At 39.7% G+C, this 21,330-nt stretch overlaps 1 protein-coding gene across 1 annotated transcript in view; it reads left to right on the top strand.

Moving 5' to 3' along the window:
* Positions 1-21,330, top strand: part of DNAI3 (dynein axonemal intermediate chain 3) — a 76,972-nt gene that overhangs the window by 39,863 nt on the left and 15,779 nt on the right. The window contains exons 13-16 of the mRNA XM_056122856.1: positions 1,436-1,509; positions 6,660-6,840; positions 8,909-8,996; positions 17,308-17,435. Of these exons, the coding sequence (XP_055978831.1) occupies positions 1,436-1,509; positions 6,660-6,840; positions 8,909-8,996; positions 17,308-17,435 (471 nt within the window). The remainder of the gene's footprint in view (positions 1-1,435; positions 1,510-6,659; positions 6,841-8,908; positions 8,997-17,307; positions 17,436-21,330) is intronic.

Here is a 21,330-nt window from a genome sequence, read left to right as displayed (position 1 = left end):
ATCGATTTTCTCGAGCGGGCCCAGTAACGTCTCCATCATGAGACTTTGTTGTTACTGTGCTTGGCATATCGAATATGTCACGGGTAGCTTGCCAGGTTTTGCTGAGTGGGCGAGATACTCTTGGTAGCTTGCTGGGCTCTCCAAGAGAGGCAGAGGAATCAAACTCGGGTTGGCCATGTTGGCTGCGTGCAAGGCAAATGCCCTCCCCACTGTGCTATCGCTCCAGCCCATATGCACTATAATTATACATTAATTATATACATAATATTAATTACACAATTTTTTATATATTATAATCTAATTATAATTATATAATAAAATAGGTTATACAAAGCAAGAATAGTTGGAAAAGTGATAATAAGCCAAAATAAATAGACCAGATATTGTCTCTGTTATTTATAAATATTTCACTTATTGTAATGAAAGTTATAGCAGAAGAGAAAAATCATAATTTTAACTCATATTATCCTAGCAAATCAATCAAATGATTATACAATTGAATAAAAATCACAAATCAACTGAGTTGAACTTAGTTGGGAGTGGTATGGAGGGATAGAAGGGTGTGAGGGAGGGAGGGAACCCTGGGACAGTGGTGGAGGGAAGTGGACACTTTGGTGGAGTGTGATATTGGAATGTTGTGTGCATGAAACCCCATCATTAACTGTATGGTAAATAATGGTGCTTCAAATAAAATATAAATCATAGGGGAACAAAACCTCAACAAATCAGAATAGGATATCACATTTCTGCTATAGGGATAGTTTCCTATGCTAGTTAATGTAAAGGAAAAATATACACATGTAAATTTCTAAATTGAAATGAAAAGAACAAATAACAACATGAAAAACTTTAATCCAAATATGGCAAATAAGAAAATTATCTATAAATAACAAAAGACATTCTGAAAAGAAATTATTGCATACACATGAAATTACTCCAATTTTCTAGTATTAAATAACAAGGCAACAATATTGTGTCATTTAGAACCTATTAAATTTTGTTGTTGTTGTTGTTGCTGTTGTTTTTGGGTTTGGGCTCACACCTGGTAGTGGTCAGTGCTTTCTCCTGGCTGTGTACTCAGAGATCACTCCTAGTGGGGCTCTCGGGGAGCTATATGTGGTGCCAGGGATTGAACCCAGGTTGGTTGCTTCTAAGGCAAGCACCCTAACCACTATGCTATCTCTCCAGCCCCAGGATCTATTTAATTTTTAAGTGGGTGTTTTAAGAAATAGCCTGTGTTACAAAAACTTTGGGGGTTACGCCTGACTGTGGTTAGTGCTTATTTACTTCCAGTTCAACTGGATGTGTGCCAGTCTCTGTGGCATCAGATGATAGCTCATTGTTGCTTTAATTTGCATCTTCCTGATGATTAATGTTATAGAGAAATTTTCATGTACCTTTTACAGTTGATTACTTCTTGCATTTTTAAAAATAGATTAACAGAATGGGAAATGTTTTTGAGAATAGAAATGGAGTCTCCTGTCAACTCGTCACATGTTCCACTGATTGGTATGTTTCATTTGAAACAATTATTTAATAATCTTTATATAATAATATATATAATATAATAATCTTTATATATATACTGTATAATCTTTATACAGTACAATGTTTTTAGATGCTTCTAAAATCATTCTTCTTCTGTTCTGTAAGTTGTCTGATTGAGGCAATGAAATCTGAAACAAGAATGTTATAGATTGTTTCCGCTTTTCAAAAAAATCTTTCCACAGATACAATATTTTTCTAAAAGACTTAACGGGGGAATGTTTTTTTGTCACTGAATTATCTGTGAAAGTCGGTGCCCTAACACCAAGATTTGCATGCCTAAAAGTGGTATTTAGTCAGAACAGCAGACCAGAAAAATTTGTCCAAAGCCTTTAGCACCAGATTAAGGAGTCTGGAATAAAGATCACAAAACTAGGACAGGACTGAGGAAGAGGGAAAATCCTTCGAGATGAAAGGCTGGTTGTTCTCAAAAAAAAAATTGCATTTTCTGGTGTGAAGCGCATAATCATAGCAATAAGCAATAATGCTATTCCCAGCCTAGCTCTTGTCTGACGTATTGTCCTCCCACACAGGTCTGTAGAGTCAATCATCAGGAAGCTTAAAGAAACCATTCACTGGAAATTTACTATCCTGTATCTGTCCTGCTTTCAATAAAAATACAAGCAGGATATCCTGTTGTGTGTCAGAGACAACACAATTGGTTGTGGTGCTAGGGAGCTTCATGGCAATGCAGGGGAACAAACTCACAGCTCTATTTCTGCCAGGTAGGTGTTCTACTGCTGGGCCTTATCACTGGGTCCTGCTCATGTTCACATTAGGTTGTTCATTTCTTTTTTATTGTTGAGTCATAAGAATTCTTTCTTACCAACTAATTTCAATTTCAGTAAGATAGGATAGGAGATAAGGCCCTTGCAACACATTTAACATTGGTTTTGTTGTTTAAATTCATTTGAATTTATGTCTGGATGTTATAGGAGTGGACCAATTTCTGTTAAAAACTAGTTTGACAAAACTGAATTCTGTCATCCTTGGTGGTGGGGAGGGGAGGAAAGGAATTAAGAATCACTGCCCATGAACCAGAGCTAGTCTTGCTGTGATCATAGCTCCTCTAGCTGCCCACAATGCCATCTCATTTAGGAGAGCAGTCACTGCCCCAACACAATAGCAACAAAACAGCTGTGAGGAAGCCCAACAGCCTTTGCCAGTCACCTTAGTGGTTCCTGGATGCAGTTTCCCATGAGGCACAGCAACAATAATGGAATGATCTCTAAGCGCAGCGCCTGAATAAGCTCTGAGCACTGCTGGGTGTGCTCACACACCAGGAGAAAGAAATAAAAACACAAAAATCTCTATCAAGAAATTGAAAAAGACAGCCACAGGATGAGAGCTGATTCTTTCTATCTATCTATCTATCTATCTATCTATCTATCTATCTATCTATCACTGCACTGTAGCACAGTCCTCCCATTGTTCATCGATTTGCTCAAGCAGGCCTAGTAATGTCTCCATCATAAGACTTGTTGTTAACTGTATTTTGCATATTGAATATGCCACAGGTAGCTTGCCAGGCTTTGCTGTGTGGGCAAGATACTCTAGGTAGCTTGCCGGGCTCTCCTCGAGAGGTGGAGGAATTGAACCCGGCTCTGCCAGGCCAGCTGCGTGCAAGGCAAATGCCCTACCGCTGTGCTATCGCTCGGGCCCATCTGTCTATATACATACATAACATAAAAATATCACCCAAAGGATTTATATCCTTTTGGGATCTGGGAACATGGATTTGGGTTTTGTGCCACATCCACCAGTGCTTGGGGTCAATTCCTGGCTCTCCACTCAAGGGTCACTTGGTGGTACTAGAGGATCATATGTAGTACCAGAAACTGCTACTTGCAAGGCAAGTGCCTTTCTCCTATCCTATCTTACTGCAATTCATATAGTTGGTAAGAAAGAACTCTTATGACTCAACAATAAAAGGAAAATGAACGGCCTAATGTGAACATGAGCAGGACCCAGTGCTAAGGCCCAGCAGTAGAGCATTTACCTGGCAGGAATAGAGTTGTGAGTAGGTTCCCCTGCACTGCCATGAAGCTCCCTGGCACCACAACCAATTGTGTTGTCTCTGACACACTGCGTGCCAATACCACAGCATCAATAATAAATTCGCTGGTATTTTTTCATTTTAAAAAATGAGCACAGATTCTCAGTAGACATTTTTAATGATATGAATAACCAATAAAGTATATGAAAAGATAAATGTCATTAGCTGTCAAGGAAATTCAAATTCAAATGACAAGGCAATATAAAATAGCCGAAACTGTCTTTGGAAAAAAAAACACAATAAGAGGACCCAGACTTTGTGTGTCTAAACTCTCTTCAAGTTATGGTAATAGATATAGATGTACTGATACTGGCATAAAGATACACACACACACACACACACACATGCACACACGCACACATGCACACATGCACACATATTTAGTATATCAATGAAGAGTTTAATTCAGGATGCTGAAACAATTTGATAAAGAATAGTTTGTTACCAAGAAAATCGGATAGTCACATTTAACAGTGAAGTTGAATCCCTGCTTTTCAGCTTTCACAAAAATTAACAAGAATGAAATAATGGTGTAAATGTATGACCTAAAACTAAAACTCTCAGAGAAAAAGCTCTCAGAAAAAAATTATAAAACTCTCAGTCACAAATGTTCATGACATTGGATAAAGGTGATTTCTACAGCCAAAACACAAGCAGATGCAAAATAAAAGTTAGTTTTGAACCACAATGAGATATCACTTCACACCACAGAGACTGACCCATATCCACAAGAACAAAAGCAATCGGTGCTGGCGTGGATGTGGTGAGAAAGGGACACTCCTTCACTGTTGGTGGGAATGCCAACTGGTTCAGCCCTTTTGGAAAACAGTATGGATGATTCTCAAAAAATTAGAAATTGAGCTCCCATTTGATCCAGCAATACCACTCCTGGGAATATATCCCAGAGAGGCAAAAAAAGTATAGTCGAAGTGACATCTGCAATTGTCTGTTTATTGCAGCACTCTTTACAATAGCCAGAATCTGGAAAAAACCTGAGTGCCCGAGAACAGATGACTGGTCAAAGAAACTTTGGTACATTTACACAATGGAGTACTATGTAGCTGTTAGAAAAGATGAAGTCACAAAATTTACATACAAGTGGTACTACATGGAAAGTATCATGTTAAGCGAAATGAGTCAGAAAGAAAGGGATAGACATAGAAAGATTGCATTCATCTGGGGAACATAAAGTAACAAAATAGGAGACTAACACCCAAGAATGGTCGAGATTAGTACCAGGAATTTTACTCCATGGCTTGGAGGCCAACCACACATACTAGGGGAAAAGAGAGCACAGATAAAGAAGGGAACACCATATAAAGGTGTTGGGAGGATCCTCCCAGGATGGGAGAAGCATGCAGAAAGTAGACTATAGACTAAACATGATGGTCACCCATTGCCTCTTTTGCAAACCACAACACCCAATAAGAGAGAGAGAACAAAAGGGAATGCCCTGCCACAGAGGCAGGGTGGGATGGGGGGGATGGGGGGTGGGAGGGATACTGGGATTCGTGGTGGCGGGAAATGGGCACCGGTGGAGGGATGGGTATTTGATCATTGTATAATTGAAACCCAAGCACAAAAATGTGTAAGTCTGCAACTGTACCTCATGATGTTTCACTATTAAAAAAATTTTTAATAAAAAAATAAATAAAATTTAAAAAGTTAGTTTTGATGAGATACCACTTAGTATCCACTAGAATGTCTATAATAAATATAAAGAAAATAACAAGTGCTGGCAAGTATATGGAAAAACTGGGATATTCAGTTTTATAAGAATGTACAAATGATACAATTGCTAAAAAAGTTAAATACAAAAGTTACTATATTGCCATAAATTCTTTTAGATACAGAACCAAAGTGATAACACCTATCTACACAGTACACTTAAGATGTTTGTAGCAGCATTACTCATGAAGGTTAACAAGGAGAAATGGGCACTGGTGGAGGGATGGGTATTTGATCATTGTATAATTGAAACAGAAGCACAAAAATTTGTGAGTCTACAACTGTACCTCATGATGTCTCACTAATAAAAATTAAAAAAAAAAAAGGAGAAACAACCCAAGCTATCTCTTTGTCATCAGTAGTTTCACTGGGGATTAGGTAAATAAGATGTGGTGTATCTATATAAGGAATAAAATGTGTGCGGATATATATTATGCATAGATAAACGCTGAAAGCATGCTAAGTTGAAGAAGCCAATCACACACACACACACACACACACACACACACACACACACACACATACACATTCAGTGATCTCAGAACAGGCAAATCTACAGGGATAGGAAGTAAAGTGGAAGGGTGCTGGGGCGCGCGCACACACACACACACACACACATTCGGTGATCTCAGAATAGGAAAATCCATAGGGAAAGGAAGTAAAGTGATCAGGTGGAGGTAGGAGGGAGTGGTTAGTGGTAACACGGTTTTACAAACGATGTGTACAGGGTTCTTCTGGAGGGGAGTTGCATGGGTCCTTGGTGAAAATCTTTTAAAATTGATTGTCATAGCCATTTAAATTCACTCTAATTGTAACATGTACACTTAAAATGAATTATGCACTTTAAATAGGTGAGTTTTGTGGTATGTGACCTACATGAATACAACTGAAATTCTCTAAAAAATACTATGAGTGGGGCTGGAGTGATAGCACAGCGGGTAGGGTGTTTGCCTTGCACGCGGCCGACCCGGGTTCAATTCCCAGCATCCCATATGGTCCCCTGAGCACCACCAGGAGTAATTCCTGAGTGCAGAGCCAGGAGTGACCCCTGTGCATTGCCAAGTGTGACCCAAAAAGCGAAAAAAAAAAAGACTGAGTTCTCTAACCTCAATTCTCACATATGATGTTGGTATTAAGGCTAGTGATGTCATTAAGCATAAATTTTATAATTTTCTAATATACAAAAATGTCCCATTTCATAAAAATCTTGGTTTCAGGGATATTAAAATAAATCATGGTTACATTGCTAATGTATAACTGCAAGGGTTGTTCTAAGTTTACTCCTCTCATTTGTACGTAATAAAGTAGTAAAATGTAAACTTTTTTTAAGCACAATATGCTTTTGGGATGTCAGATCACAGAAAATTTTAGTTCCTCAACCACCCAGCCAACCACCTGCACAAGCACCTCCTCAGCCAACAGAGAAAAGGAAAGAAGAAATTGTTGAAGTTTCTTTGGATGTGCCACCTACATTTTCACATCTAGATCTCTCCTGGAAACCCATCACTAAGGTAAATAACATGGGATTTAGTTGATTTAATTCCTTGGATATATAATATAATTTAACGCACATATAATTTTATATAATAAGCATAGATACAGACAGTCTCGTAGTAATACAGTTCATGTTAACAGTGGATTTGACAATTCATGTATTTATTCAACCTATAAAGACTTTGAGCAATATGATGCCTGTCTAGATTAAGTCAGAAATAACAATTACTGTGAACTTACTATTTATTCCTATATAGGAAAGCTACAAGTAAGAAGAAATTTGTATAACAAATTATTTATTATAGATTCAATTATATATTAGTTGCTCAAAATTGACCACTCAACTTAGCCTGGGGAAAAGTCCATTTTAACTCTATTGTAATTCAAATTCTGTATATTTTGCACATCAATAATAGGAAATAGTTCTGTAATACCAGTGAGAAAACAAAACTGAAAACTGAAGAAGAAATTATTTTAAATTGTCATTGAATGGTAGGTCTTGGAGCAAAAACAATTTTTAATGAAAATATGACTGTGGACGGGGGATATAAGTGGAAAGTATGAATGAACTTGTAGCATGGGATGGCTTTCTTTAGAAGGTCTGATTCTAATGCCATATATCTGCATCACTAGAGTTACATTATTACTGTGTATCTGTCCCAAGTAGAAGAAATGGCCCAGCGAAGTGACAATATTCTTGCATCATGTGGGATTATGTGGTTAGTTAGATACTCAGGTGTCTCCTGGCAGGGAGATCTCTCCATCACTAGGGCGGTTTTCTTCCTCTGGAGGTACAGACCTCCACAATCCCCCCAAATCTGGGAAACTCAACTGCCTAATTGGTGCAGGTGAGAGTGCCCGTGTCTGTATTTCCCCTGACAGATGCTTTAAATGTAGAGACTGTGTTTGAGAGACATCAAGACCCACATGGGGTCTGCTCCTAGGATGTTTCCCGGATTCTATGTTCTGGAGCTTTATGTGTAAATTAAAAGAATAGTTTTAAGGTTTTGAAAATTTGGAAACATTTTAAAACAAAATATGTCATCTGTGGGAATAGCCAGTCTTGCTGGAATTTTTGTGATGGGGCTCTTTTAAGAAAAAAATTATTATCTGGGGGCCGGAGTGATAGCATAGCAGGTAGTGTGTTTGCTTTGCAAGCAGCTGACGCAGTTTTGATCTCCGGCATCCCATATGGTCCTCCACGCACCACTGAGAGTAATTCCTGAGTGCAGAGCCAGGAGTAACTTTTGCGCATTGCTGGGTATGACCCAAAGAGCTAAAAAAAAAAAAAAAAGAGAGAGAGAAGAAAAAAGAAATCACACGGGCTGTTTGTTGACCTGTAAATACTTTAGAAAAAAATCACTTTAGAATTATTGCTAACTCATGGGCAAACATCCCGAGGGAGACAAGTTGTAAGAACCATGGAGGAAAAAGTCAATTGTGACGTTTTCCCACTCCGTCAAGGCCCTGTCCACTTCTGAATCTTAGGAGTAAATGTGTCCCCAAGGTGGGGGCACTCAGCAGTGACAGGTAGGTGCACATTCCCTGATCAATGTGTCGGTGCTTCCTTTAATGAAAAACTTAGGCAACAGGAGAAGGAGACGTTATTTTATATTAAGATTAAATGCCAAACATCTTTCAAAAATAAACTACACATGGGATTTGGGGATATGGGAGTGAAGTCCTCCTCCAAATTTCCCTTCAGCAGCACAATTTTAGAAAGTTGATCTGGGTGCTTTCTGTGGGGAGATGTAACCAGAAATCTGAGAAGAAAGAGCAGGAAGGGAAGGAGGGCCACAGTAATCTGAGGGCAGAAGGAAGAAGGAAAAGGCAAGAAGATATTAGCACAGCGGGTAAGGCGTTTGCCTCACACTTGGCCAACCAGGATTTCTCCGCCCCTCTCGGAGAGCCCAGCAAGCTCCCTATGGCGTATTCGATATGCCAAAAACAGTAACAAGAAGTCTCACAATGGAGATGTTACTGGTGTCCACTTGAGCAAATTGATAAACAATGGGAGGACAGTGCTACAGTGCTACAGATTTCAGGATATATAGAACTAACCTTTATTGTGTATTCTCCCCAAAGATGAGGCTGTCTAAAGGTGAAACAACTTTAGATCACTGCCCGACAAAGTTAACGCTGAGTAAAGACCATTTCGCATACAAAGGACAAGGTAATGGCTTTTGCTTACTAAAAGATTTAATTCTTTGAGTGTTTGTGGTTCATTATGTCCACCCTGAGTTTCTTCTTAGAATAGCCTATTTTTTTTTTCAAATAATGCAGAAAATCAAGACTTCTGATGTGGAGCTTTATCCAAGCTGTAACAGCTATGTAACTGGCAGGTTAAAACTGTCTTGACACACAAAACAATTTCCCAGATTTTACTTCAATCTTACCAACATTTATTCAACATATTTATGAATTTTACAAAACTCATCCCATTGAAAAATTTAAATAAGCCTCTTTGGTAAGGTTTAGGGGCCCAAATATGCTCATGGAGCTGGGGGGCCGCTTCCACAGAGCTGGGTCAAATGTTCAGTACTAAGGCAGCAATGCAGGGTTGTGTGACAAGACAGTGCTAGAGGCCACCAGGGCTGTCCCTGGCAATGGCTCAGGGACCGATTCTGTGTTGGGAGTGGAACTCAGGTTTCTGCATATACAAGTTATGAGCCCCAGATCACTGAGCTATCTCTCTGGCCCCATATAAATCTCGCTTGTAAAGTCTGATGAGAACCTTACAAATATTATATACGCAAAGAATAAATCTACAGAATCAAACACATCTCAAGTCTAGCAGAATGAGCTGTGAAATGTGATGAAGCCAACCATATGAAGCTAACCATCCTTAATTGGAATGTAGTAGAAAAATTAATATATACGAGGTACCTTTTTATTATTATTATTAGTGAAACACCATGAGGTACAGTTGTAGATTTACAAATTTTTGTGCTTGGATTTCGGTCATACCATGATCAAATACCCATCCCTCCACCAGTGCCCATTTTCCACCACCAGGATAATATCCCTCCCCCCCCCATCCCCCCATCCCCCCCATCCCCCCCTGCCACTGTGGCAGGGCATTCCCTTTTGTTCTCTCTCTCCTTTTGGGTGTTGTGATCAGCAAAAGAGGCATTGAGTGGCAGACATGTTCAGTCCAGTCTACTTTCAACCTGCATCTCCCACGAGGTACCTTTTTAAAAAACTTACTTTTTAAAAAAGCCACCTTGTACATATTAATTTTTTTATGTATTATTGCTCCTTTCCAAAGGCTGGAATGATAGTACAGTGGGTAGGGCATTTGCTTTACATGCAGCTGACCTGGGTTCAATCTCTGGCATCCCATATGGTCCTGCAAGCACCGCAAGGAGTAATTCCTGAGTGCAGAGCCAGGAGCATCGCCGGGTGTGACCCAAAAAGAAAAAAAGAAACAAAACCTAAAAACTTAAATTAAAATTTAAAAAAGTAAAGAAACAGTGTTAGCTGAGATCTCCAAGCCTGCTTGGATCAGGACTGGGCCTCTTCCACTCAGATCCCCAGTTTTCCTATAGCTTGGCAGTCACACCCACAAACTGCCCCCTGTGCCATGTAATCTCATCAACGGCCAAGATCCAGAGACTCTAAACTAAAGTTCCCGGAAGAGAGCGATACAGGATTTCCTGCTCTTAACTCTAGCCCACTGATGTACCTAAAGCACACGTGTGTTTGGCTTTAACATACTTGCTTGTATTCTTTTATATACAGGCCCCAGAATGAAATACAGCAACCTTCACACACTTCCCTCTTATTGTGGTGGAAAGATGCTCACTGGTTGGGTGGGTGTTTGAATATTATCTGTAATGAACTATTGTGAACTCTTTATGAAACTAAATGTATAAAAATTGTAAAAATAAAAAAAGACACTGTTAGATTATTAGATTAATCTCAACTGAGTCTGTGCATTTTTGTTGAAGTAACTTAAGGGCGTTCATATTAAAATAAAGCTATTGAAATGAAGATATATCTTATAAAGCATATTAACAATAAATAATTAAAATAAAGGTATGTTTGGATATTCTACCTTGAGCACAGCTCATAAATAAAAATGTGTTTAGTTTTCTTTTGTTGTGGTTGTTGTTGTTGTGTAGGCTCCCAGTGTGAAGGGGATCCTGGGACCTCTCCCATTGATATTCAGCTTTAAAAACAAAGTGTTCGTTGGGGGCTGGAGCGATAGCACAGCGGGCAGGGCGTTTACCTTGCACGAGGCTGACCCGGGTTCGATTCCCAGCACCCACATGGTCCCCCGAGCACCGCCAGGAGTAATTCCTGAGTGCAGAGCCAGGAGTAACCCCTGAGTATCACCGGGTGTGACCCCCCTCCCCAAAAAAAAGCAAAAAAAAAGTTCCTAGATTAAGAAGTGTTTTTCAACTATCCACCTTATCAAAAGGATCTCCAAATATAAATTTTTCGGTTAAATGATAGAAGTTCTAAAAGGAATTACCTTCAACATTCAACTTGAGCAAAATATGACTTGTTGAGGTTGAATTCAAAATATACATTGTAGATGCAATGCAAGAACTGCTGAAAACGGGGAATCACTGAATCTTTTTAGACCTGTTCAAAACAATGCAGATATCTCTGCTTTCTAAAAGTTTGCATTGTATCACTTGACTTTTACCAAAAAAACAATAATAAAATCTATGTTTGTATTCGTTTTCACTAATTGAAAAAAAAAATGAAGAGAACTGTTTTATGGCAAAAGGTGAAAAGTAGAAAGAGCATTCCACCTTTTGCAGCAGCTGATAGAGACAGTGTGTACGGAGCAGAGAGACTGGCAGTGCCACGCTACTTCACAGGGAACTCATTATTCATATCTTCATCATGTTATTCCTGCTTACTCCATGTTAGTGTTATTGCAGACTTAATATATTATTTGATTTGACTTAGTTAGCTATCTGGGGAGTTTGAGAGAGCTCAAACTTTACCTCTAACATAAGAGTTGACTATTTTACCTTCTGCCATTTCTTTACTTTTTTTTTTCTGACAAGGATAGATTTAATGTGGGATTCTAGGACCACATGACTATTTCTAATTTTCCTTTTTTTTTCTTTTTTTTATTAGTGAAACACCATGAGGTACAGTTATAGACTTACAAATTTTTGTGCTTGGGTTTCAGTTATACAATGACCAAGTACCCATCCCTCTACCAGTGCCCATTTTCCACCACCATGGGTCCCAGTATTCCTCCCACCCCCCATCCCATCCTACCTCTGTGGCAGGGCATTCCCTTTTGTCTCTCTCTCCTTTTGGGTTCTGTGGTTTGCAAGAGAGGCACTGAGTGGCAATCATCTTTGGTCATTTCTTTACAATTTGATTTTTTAAAAAATGCTGTCCTTTTGGCTAGCTTTTGGCTAGCAGGGGAAAACTGTATCAAAACATACCATATATTAGATCAGGAAGAGAGCTCTAAGGCTGGAGCCCAAGCACCGAATGGTCCTTGACATACTGCCTGGGGTAAACCCTGAAGGTGGAGCACAGCCCAGAGTAGCCTCCAAACCCCCCAGGAGTAGCCCACAAACACAAACAACAAACAAAATATCCCATTGTGTGTGTGTGTGTGTGTGTGTGTGTGTGTGTGTGTGTGTGTTTGGGTTCACTTCTCTCTAGAGGGAATCAAAGGCCATTTTTCTCCTACCTAAATTTCTGGATTCTTTTGTTTTTTCATTTTGGGGGGAAAGCACCCACACCCAGTAGTGAGGATTTGTCTATTTCTCCTTGAAGTTCTATCATCTTTTGTTTCTCATGTTTTGAAGCTCCTTTATTAAAACTGTTATGTCACTTCGATGAATTGCAATATTCTTACTCTGAAATATAATTAGTCTAATATTATGATAGCCATCCAACTTTCTATTTACCTAACTTATTTTTGGGTCACACCCAGTGATGCACAAGGGTTACTCCTGACTCTGCACTCAGGAATTACCCCTGGCGGTGCTCAGGGAACCCTATGGGATGCTGGGAATCGAGCCAGGGTCGACAGAGTGCAAGGCAAACACCCTACCCGCTGTGCTATTGCTCCAGCCTCAAATTTCTTTCTTTCTTTTTTTTTTTTTGCCTTTTGGGTCACACCTGGCGATGCTCGGGGCTTACTCCTGGCTCTCAGGAATCACTCCTAGCAGTGCTCAGTGGACCATATGGGATGCTGGGAATCAAACCTGGGTTGGCCGCGTGCAAGGCAAACGCCCTATTTGCTGTGTTATCACTCCAGCCCCCCCCCCCCAATTACTTTTTATTATCAAGAGTATAATACCTTTTTGTCCTTCATCCTTTCCCTTTTATTTATTTATTCGGTAGTTGAAGTAACATTGAATTAAGCATTACATTAACTTCAAGAGTGCACATTTAGGTTTTTTCTTCAATCTCCTTCTGTGACTTCATCTACTCTGGCCTGATGGTACCTCTGATGCAGATACCGTCCTGTGCTTCTTGGTCTCATTCTGCTAATTCTGCTTACTGAGCCTATAGCGCTGCTTGGACCCTGAACCAGAATCTGCCCTCTCTAACATGCTGGGACCACACTCAGTCTTAGCATCTCATATTCTGCTGCCATCTAGTGACCGCACGCTGCGCATTCTTTGCAATGCAGTGTGCAAGCCGTTCTTGAAGAATTTCTGTTGTTTACTCAAGAGAACGCCTTTGCACTATGTGCTTTTGTCCTAACTTTACTTTGTTTTTATAAAGTTATTCATAATAATTCATTACATTTAATATTCAAATACCAACCTCACCACCATTGCACCTTTCCACCACCAAATTTTGAATGTTTTCACCCCAAATCCCTAACTGTGCCCCCCAAACTGAAACAACTAATTTTGTATTGCTTATTATGAATAATCTGCTAAAAATGGTCTAATAAAGTTTCCTTAGAGGAAAGTGTGTGAAGATTGTCCTATTTCATCCTGGAGCCATTAAGCCCTTGTATAAGAGATTACTAACATGTTTGTGAAACCCAATCAAATGTTGTGTGCTACTCTTGTTAAATCAGTGGAATAGAGTATGAGTGGTTACTCCAGGAATTCTAAAATCTAGAACATGATTATACAGTAGCAGATTCATTCCTGAGTGAGGCCTATGTTGCTCTCTCCCAGGAGCTTAAATAAAGAGTCTCTGAATCTTGGTCGTTGATGAGATTATATGGCAGGGAGACGGGGCGGGGTGGAGGGAGTGTGGAGAGTGGGGGTGTCTGGAGAGTGGGGGGGAGTCATAGTTTGTGGATGTGGCTTCCAAGCTACTGAAAAACTTGGGAGATGAGGGGAGGAGGCCCATTCCCACTCTGAGCAAGCTTGGAGAAAAGTCATGGGCCCTGCATACCTATATTTTTCTGCGGATTCCCTCATGGGTGTGACTCATCTGAGCCTATGGAGAGCTGCTCTGGGCATGGCGACAGTTGGGTTTCAGATGTTTTCAGCTGCCGGGGCTCTGTTGGGGCAGGGAGGGAAACTCAATCTGCTCCTGCCTCCGAGTTGCCCAGGTGAAGACAGTCTGGAGCAGGACCTGGACATACTATGTTGCTCTCTTCCTGCTCTATGTGCTTTTGGAAGCACTTCTGGGATGTGGTCTCATGATTCCAAGAGATGAGGCCCACAGGGGTCATATCTTCCCCGTTTATAAGCTCATGTTAGAAAATATATTCTCAATGAACACGGATTTATATGCAAATTATGTGCATGTTCTACTCTGCTAAATACACTTACATAGATTTTCTTTTTAAAAAATAGACATTGAAACGAGAATGAAGAATTTGACACAAACATTTTAGTCATTGCAATTTTATATATTAAAATATACTGATAAAAATATACTTTTTGCTCTTTGGTACATGAATAATATCTTTTAGTAAGCACAATGTAATTGCAGGTGCTGTTGTTTGAAGTGGTGATTGATACTGTGGTTTAGCTATTAAAAATTCGTTTTGGCTTCTTTTTGTACTTATTCTCAACAGTTAACTGGTGGGAAAAATAAAACATAGGTCCCAATGACTTAGAGCAGCCTTCTTACACTTACTCATTTGTGACTGTTTTCACCTGGGACACTTTCACATGACTCCATGTCTGCAGGTATATAAAACATTTGCTGATAATCGTTGATAAAGAAATCTATTTCAAAGCAAAAGTTCTCAAATGGGGTCACCACTACAGTTGAAACAGGGCTTAAAGTATATTGCCTCGCAAGTGTATGGTTAGGAGTTCAAATCTCTAGTGTCACCACATCGAGACAAGATGCTAGGAGCTTTGCTGTTTGAGCCTAGAAGCTATGTTATCTGTGGCCCCCAAACACTGCACAGACAGGGGTGTGTGAGCACCACAAAACGGTCCAACCCTGGCAGAGCTACTCAAAGAATGTGCAAGCACCAAAGCCAGGAATCACGCCTGAGCACTGCGGCAAGCACCTACAGAACTGTGTCTCGGTTAGGAGTGCCAGCCCCAGCACAGGTGCCAACCCACAACCACAGGGCAGGAAAATGGGGTAAAAACTGAGGCTGTGTGTGAGCGCCACAACCTGATCTGGGACTCTAGTGAGCACAGCCAGGAGTGTGTGGCCTCTGGCCATCACACCAAGAACAACAATGATGTAGGGAGGAGGGAGTGAAAAAAAAAAATTACTTACAGCACAAAGGAGGTATTGGTTGACTGTATCTAATAAATGGTAAGCATTGTTTTTAGTCTGGAGTTACCCTATATGAACATGTATCTATACATGTATCTAGATGAAGATGTATCCATACATGGTCATTTTTTTATATAGCTGCATATTGTTGGTTTTTTATGGCTTTTTTTCTCATGGATGATATAATCCAGAGAATGTTTGGGGGGTTTATGAGCATATATTTTTCTGCCATCTCTCCCAGAAGTTAAATATTATAAATTCTGCAACATTATTTCAATTACATAAATATTACATCAATTACATAAATAAAACCTTTTTTTGTTTTTGTTTTTGTTTTCACACTATACCCAGTGCTCGAGGCTACTTCTGGCACAGTGCTCATGGGGAACTCCTGCTGGTGGTTGGGGGACCATGAAGTGCCAGGGATCAAACCCAGGGTTATCACATGAAAAATACGTGTTTCAGTCTTTTGAACCAACTCCGCAGCCCTAAATACTACATTGAAAAAATTCTAAGATCTGGAGAGATAATAAGAAGATAAGGTGCTTTCCTTGAATGCAAAAAACCCAGTTCAATCCACAGCACCACATATGGTCCCTCAGGCCCCACCAGTCATGACCCCTGGTCGAAGAGTCAGGAGTAAGCCCTGAACATCTCTGAGTGTGGAACCCCCCCAAAATACAAACTAAAATGAAAACTAATGAATAATTTGAGAAAACGCCTGAGATGTATCTATAGAAAAGAAAATAGGATACAACACTAAAATTTCAATTTTCAAAACTAAATCTTTATATTTTCTCCATTAACAATAGTGGAAAACATGCAATGTTTTAATAGCTGCAATCTATGAGAGATGTAATAATAAATTGTTTTTGCATCTTAGTTTTGATCATGGATGACAGTTTCTTATGCTTTTTTCTCATTTCAAAGGTCTCAATAAAAAAGATTTGTTTTAGATAATAATAAAAGCTTTTTAGACATCAAGCACTTTTACAAAGAAAGAAATTCTGGATGATGTTTCAATTTCAACCCCTGAATTAGCTATGATCTTATGATTTGTATGTATAATTACAGCTCTAATATAATGATTGATGTTCATTAGCAATGAACCTGAGCTATTCAGAAAACATATGTTTTATGCTCATGTGTAATTAACACACATATTTTATAACAAGTAATACATTTAAAATAAATTTAGATATCATTTTCTAAGTTAAGAAATTTTTGACACTAACAAGGTTACTTTTAAATGATTTGAAGCGTTTTCATTTGATGTCAACTGAAAAATGGCATGAGTTTTTTATTAGAGAGTTATTGAGACTATCAAAATAAACTAACCAAAGGGTTTATTTTCTGCCCCATTTTTGCTATAAATAAATTTATAATGATGTGAAGTGATTTTCAAATGGTGTTCAACAGAATTTTTGAGAAGTAGGCAGGGGAGAGGGCAGCAAACACTCTCCCAGAGCCTTGAGACTGATTAGTATTTCATGTAGGGGATCTATATAAGCTTTGGCTTGAAAAAATTATTCTTCTCCTAAATTTTAAGTATAAAGATGCTTTTTGTTTTGTTCTGGTTTTGGGTCACACCCGACAGTGCTCAGGGCTCTCGTTCTGCCAGGAATCACTCCGTGGTGGAACTTGGGGGACCACATGGGTTCCCAGGATCAAACTCAGGTTGCCCATGTGCAAGGCAAGTGCCCTATTTGCTGTACTATAGCTCCAACCCTAGAGATACTTTTATGTCTGTTCATCATGCTGGGGAGGGAACAGGACAAGGAATGTAAAACATAAACTAACTATGTTTTATAATAATCCTTTTATCCTTACTCCACTGAAAGACAAGTCAGCCCAGATCGCAGCAATGAAGATAGGAGATATGAGCCTATACAATAATCTGGAAGTGGGGATGACTGATCACTTTAAGCCAATAGAAGACTTCTGCACAAAGTTCTTTGTGGGAACAGAGGTGAATCACAGTTACATGTTTTACTAATTGTTGTAATTACATTGAAATGCATGGTGATAGCTCTTGATTGCTTTATGAAGACTTGCAACATTTATACTGTTTTCATAAGATGTTTATTTTCACTAAAATCTTGACTTTAATGCCTCAGATTCATATTTGAAATGTTCATGTACAAGGATTAAAAAAATCATAAATCAGGTCTGAATTTTTCTACTAATAACTTATTGATAAATTATCAAATATAGTAGAACAACCTATAAACAGTGCTGAATACTAAAAATGTACTTAATTCTATTCAAAGGATTTGATCATTGGTTATGACTGCCATTTCTTATACTTATAGCTAGAACAAACATGATTTCATGCTGATTGGGCATTTTCTATATAGAAAAATTCTGTGCCAGGTAGTCTTTAAATCATATTACATTGAATCCCAATCACGCTTAAGGTTGAATTTATAACCATTTTACAAGACTCAGATTATACAGACAATTTGAAGAAGCAGAATTCATTTCCTTGAAGTGTCTTCCCAGGCCAGGCCAGAGCTCAGCCTTACTGTGTGCAATTTGTGTGAATATTTTGGTGCCACTCTGGAGTTAGTCAACTTCCCAGCTCTTGAGACAGAAATGCCTGCTGAGCAGTGTAAGGCTCTGGACTAGAGAGGAGTCAACACCAGGGTCCTCTCTTCATACATCACTGCCCAAGGATCTGACACCTTGACAGCATGATTCATCTCCAAGAAGTGGCGGGGGTGGGGGGGGGGAGGGAGGGGGTTGGGAGAAGGGAGTGAAGGGTTGGGGGAGGTGGGGGGGCACATGTAGTTTGTCTGGAGATTGAAGGTTTAGAAGGAACCTGAAACGTCAAGGTGAGAGAGTCCAACCTCAGGAGAAGTACCCCAAAAAACAATGGGGAATTAGAAAAGTTATAAAAGGACTTGTCAGGAGACAGCAAAAGAGTTTGGTGTGAGAAGGGAAGCTCTGCCTAGAATAGAAACCAAGATGGAGGCCCAAGCAAAAGGCCTTTTTGTCATGTTAGCCATCATTTAAATTACTTTCAGTAAGCAACGGTACAATACCAAATGTCCATGTGTTTATGATTTGGGTTTCGTACTGCCTTTTAAAGAAGTTTTTAGGGGCTGGAGCAATAGTGCAGTGGATAAGGCATTTGCCTTGAATGCAGTCAACCTTGGTTCAATTCCCAGCATCCTATATGGTCCCCTGAGCACAGCCAGGAGTGATTCCTGAGTGCAGAGCCAGGAGTAACCCCTGAGCATCACCAGGTGTGAGCCCCCCAAAAACAAAACAAAAATTGTTTTGAAAATGGTGGCAAGTACAAATAACAGAAATGCTCCCTGTTCACCAGTCTAAATGTGCAATTTAGTAGTAGGTAGGTAGATTCCTGTCACTTAAGTCTCCATGGTCGTTGCCCATCTTAGTGCTTTTTTCTCCTCACTACTGAATTTCTGCACACATGAAAGCTGATCTCCTCATTCTCTTCTGCCCCAGGACATGGCAACCACCATTCTATTTTCACTCTCTATCTTTGAGACTGTTCTACCTCATATTAGTGGAAGCATATTTATCTTTTTAAAAAAAAATTTTATTACTGAATCACTGTGAGGTACAGTTACAAGCTTATGAATTTTCGTATTTCAGTCATACAATAATCGATTACCCATCCCTCCACCAGTGCCCATTCTCCTCCACCAATGTTCCCAACGTTCTTCCCACCACCCCCACCACCCCCACCACCCCCACCCTACTTCGCCTCTGTGGCAGGGCATTCCCTTTTGTTCTCCTTCCTTTTGGGTGTTACAGTTTGCAATGGAGGTATTGCGTGGCCATCATGTTCGGTCTGTAGTCTATTTTCGGCATGCATCTTTCAACCCGAATGGGTCCTCCCAACATCTTTTACTTGGTGTTCCCTTCTCTACCTGAACTGCCTTTTCCCCCAGCATGAGAGGCTGGTTTCCAAGCCATGGAGCAGACCTCCTGGTCCTTATCTCTACTACCCCTGGGAGTTAATCTCCCATTCTGTTATTTTATATTCCACAGATGAGTGCAATCTTTCTATGCCTGTTCCTCTCTTTCTGACTCATTTCACTTAACATGATATTTTCCATGTTGATCCACCTATATGCAAATTTCATGACTTGATCTTTTCTAACAGCGGCATAGTATTCCATTGTGTAGATGTACCAAAGTTTCTTTAACCAATCATCTGTTCTTGGGCACTCAAGTTTTTTCCAGATTTTGGCTATTGTAAACAGTGCAGCAAGGGAACATATTTATCTTGAAGCACATCAGAGCTTTAAGCAAGTAATAGTGTAACAAAAATCAATCCCTCTAGGAAGACAAATGGCTACGAGATCTTTAAAAAGAAATGAAAACTTATTACCCTCTGCTTAAATTCTTTAGTGAAGATTCGGTGAAACAAATAAGAACTAAGTTTTTAAAACTGTAGCACTGTACCACTGTCCTCCCATTATTCATTAATTTGCTCTAGCGGGCACCAGTAACATCTCCATTGTGAGACTTGTTACTGTTTTTGGCATATTGAATACACCACGGAGAGCTTGCCAGGTTCTGTCCTGCATGCAGGATACTCTCGGTAGCTTGCCAGGCTCTCTGAGAGGGGTGAAGGAATCAAACCTGGGTCAGCCGAGTGCAAGACAAATGCCCTACCCACTTTGCTAAAACTATATGAGGGACCAAATCCAGAACCACATACCTTTAAGGTATGTGTCCTGCCAATGAGTCACATCCAGTCCCTAAAACTCAAATTTTTTTGTGGTCCCCAACACCTCACCTACCTCTCTCCTTGACCATCCAGAATGGAGTTGAGTCCAGAGTAGCCCCCAGCACACTGGCATGACCTTATACATACAAAGCACATGTTCTGGCACACTGAACTGGTTTAGAAACCTACTTAAAAGGATGTTAAGCTCTTATCTTAAGTTGGGGGTATCAGACAAAATAACCTGATAAATCACCTTCAAATCTCTGTAGCTCTGTCATTCACTGACTCTCTCTATTGTCCTTCTCTGGCCTCTTTCTGCCTCTCTTTGCCCCCAAATCACTCCACTTTTTCTGGTCTCTAAAATACTGTAAATATAAATAAAATACTGTAAGTAAAGCTAAAATAGTTACTGCTTATGTTACTTGGATAGAACATAGGACATTTTTTCCTGTACTCATTTTGAAAAGGCAATGATGACCATATTATGAATTCATATTTCTTTTCTTATCCAAGAATATTTATTAAGCCCTGATTGTGTAGCATGCTAGGGAGAGAGATCACTGGGTAATTGAATTCACTCTTTTCCTTTCAGTTCACTGAGACAACTTTCTATTGACAAATATTTAACAGCCCAGTCATTGGAACCTGTGTGCATAGATTATCTTCATGATTGCCTATTTTTTTTACATCACTTATTGTTAGATTGAAAACTCAACAAACTAATCACTTCACTTAATCACTTAACTTCCCGTTAGTCATCGATTTGCTCAAGTGGGCGCCAGTAACATCTCCATTTGTCCCTGTCGGGTGCTAGTGTAGCCCAATGGCATCTGTTCGCTCTGGGAACATGAAGAGCCTCAAACCGATTGTTCATGATCTTCACGAAAAAGTCTGACCATCTGGTAGGTGGGCGGCCACGCAGTCTTTTGACATCCCATGGAATCCAGTCAGTAACAGCTCTAGTCCAGCAGTCGTCTTTAAATCTCATTACGTGACCAACCCATCGGATTTTTGACACCTTGGCAAATGAGACAGCGTCCCTGATTTTTGATCCTCGACGGATGTCAGAACTCCGGATTCTTTCTCTCATTTGAGTGAAACATGATATTCCAAGCATAGCTCTTTCTATTCTTCTTTGGGAGACCTGAATAGCGTT

Source organism: Sorex fumeus, unplaced genomic scaffold (genome assembly GCF_029834395.1).
Source record: "Sorex fumeus unplaced genomic scaffold, SorFum_2.1 ptg000047l, whole genome shotgun sequence".
NCBI lineage: Eukaryota > Metazoa > Chordata > Mammalia > Eulipotyphla > Soricidae > Sorex > Sorex fumeus.
The sequence above is the reverse complement of the archived record's forward strand: the minus strand, read 5'-3'. Positions and strand labels throughout refer to the sequence as shown.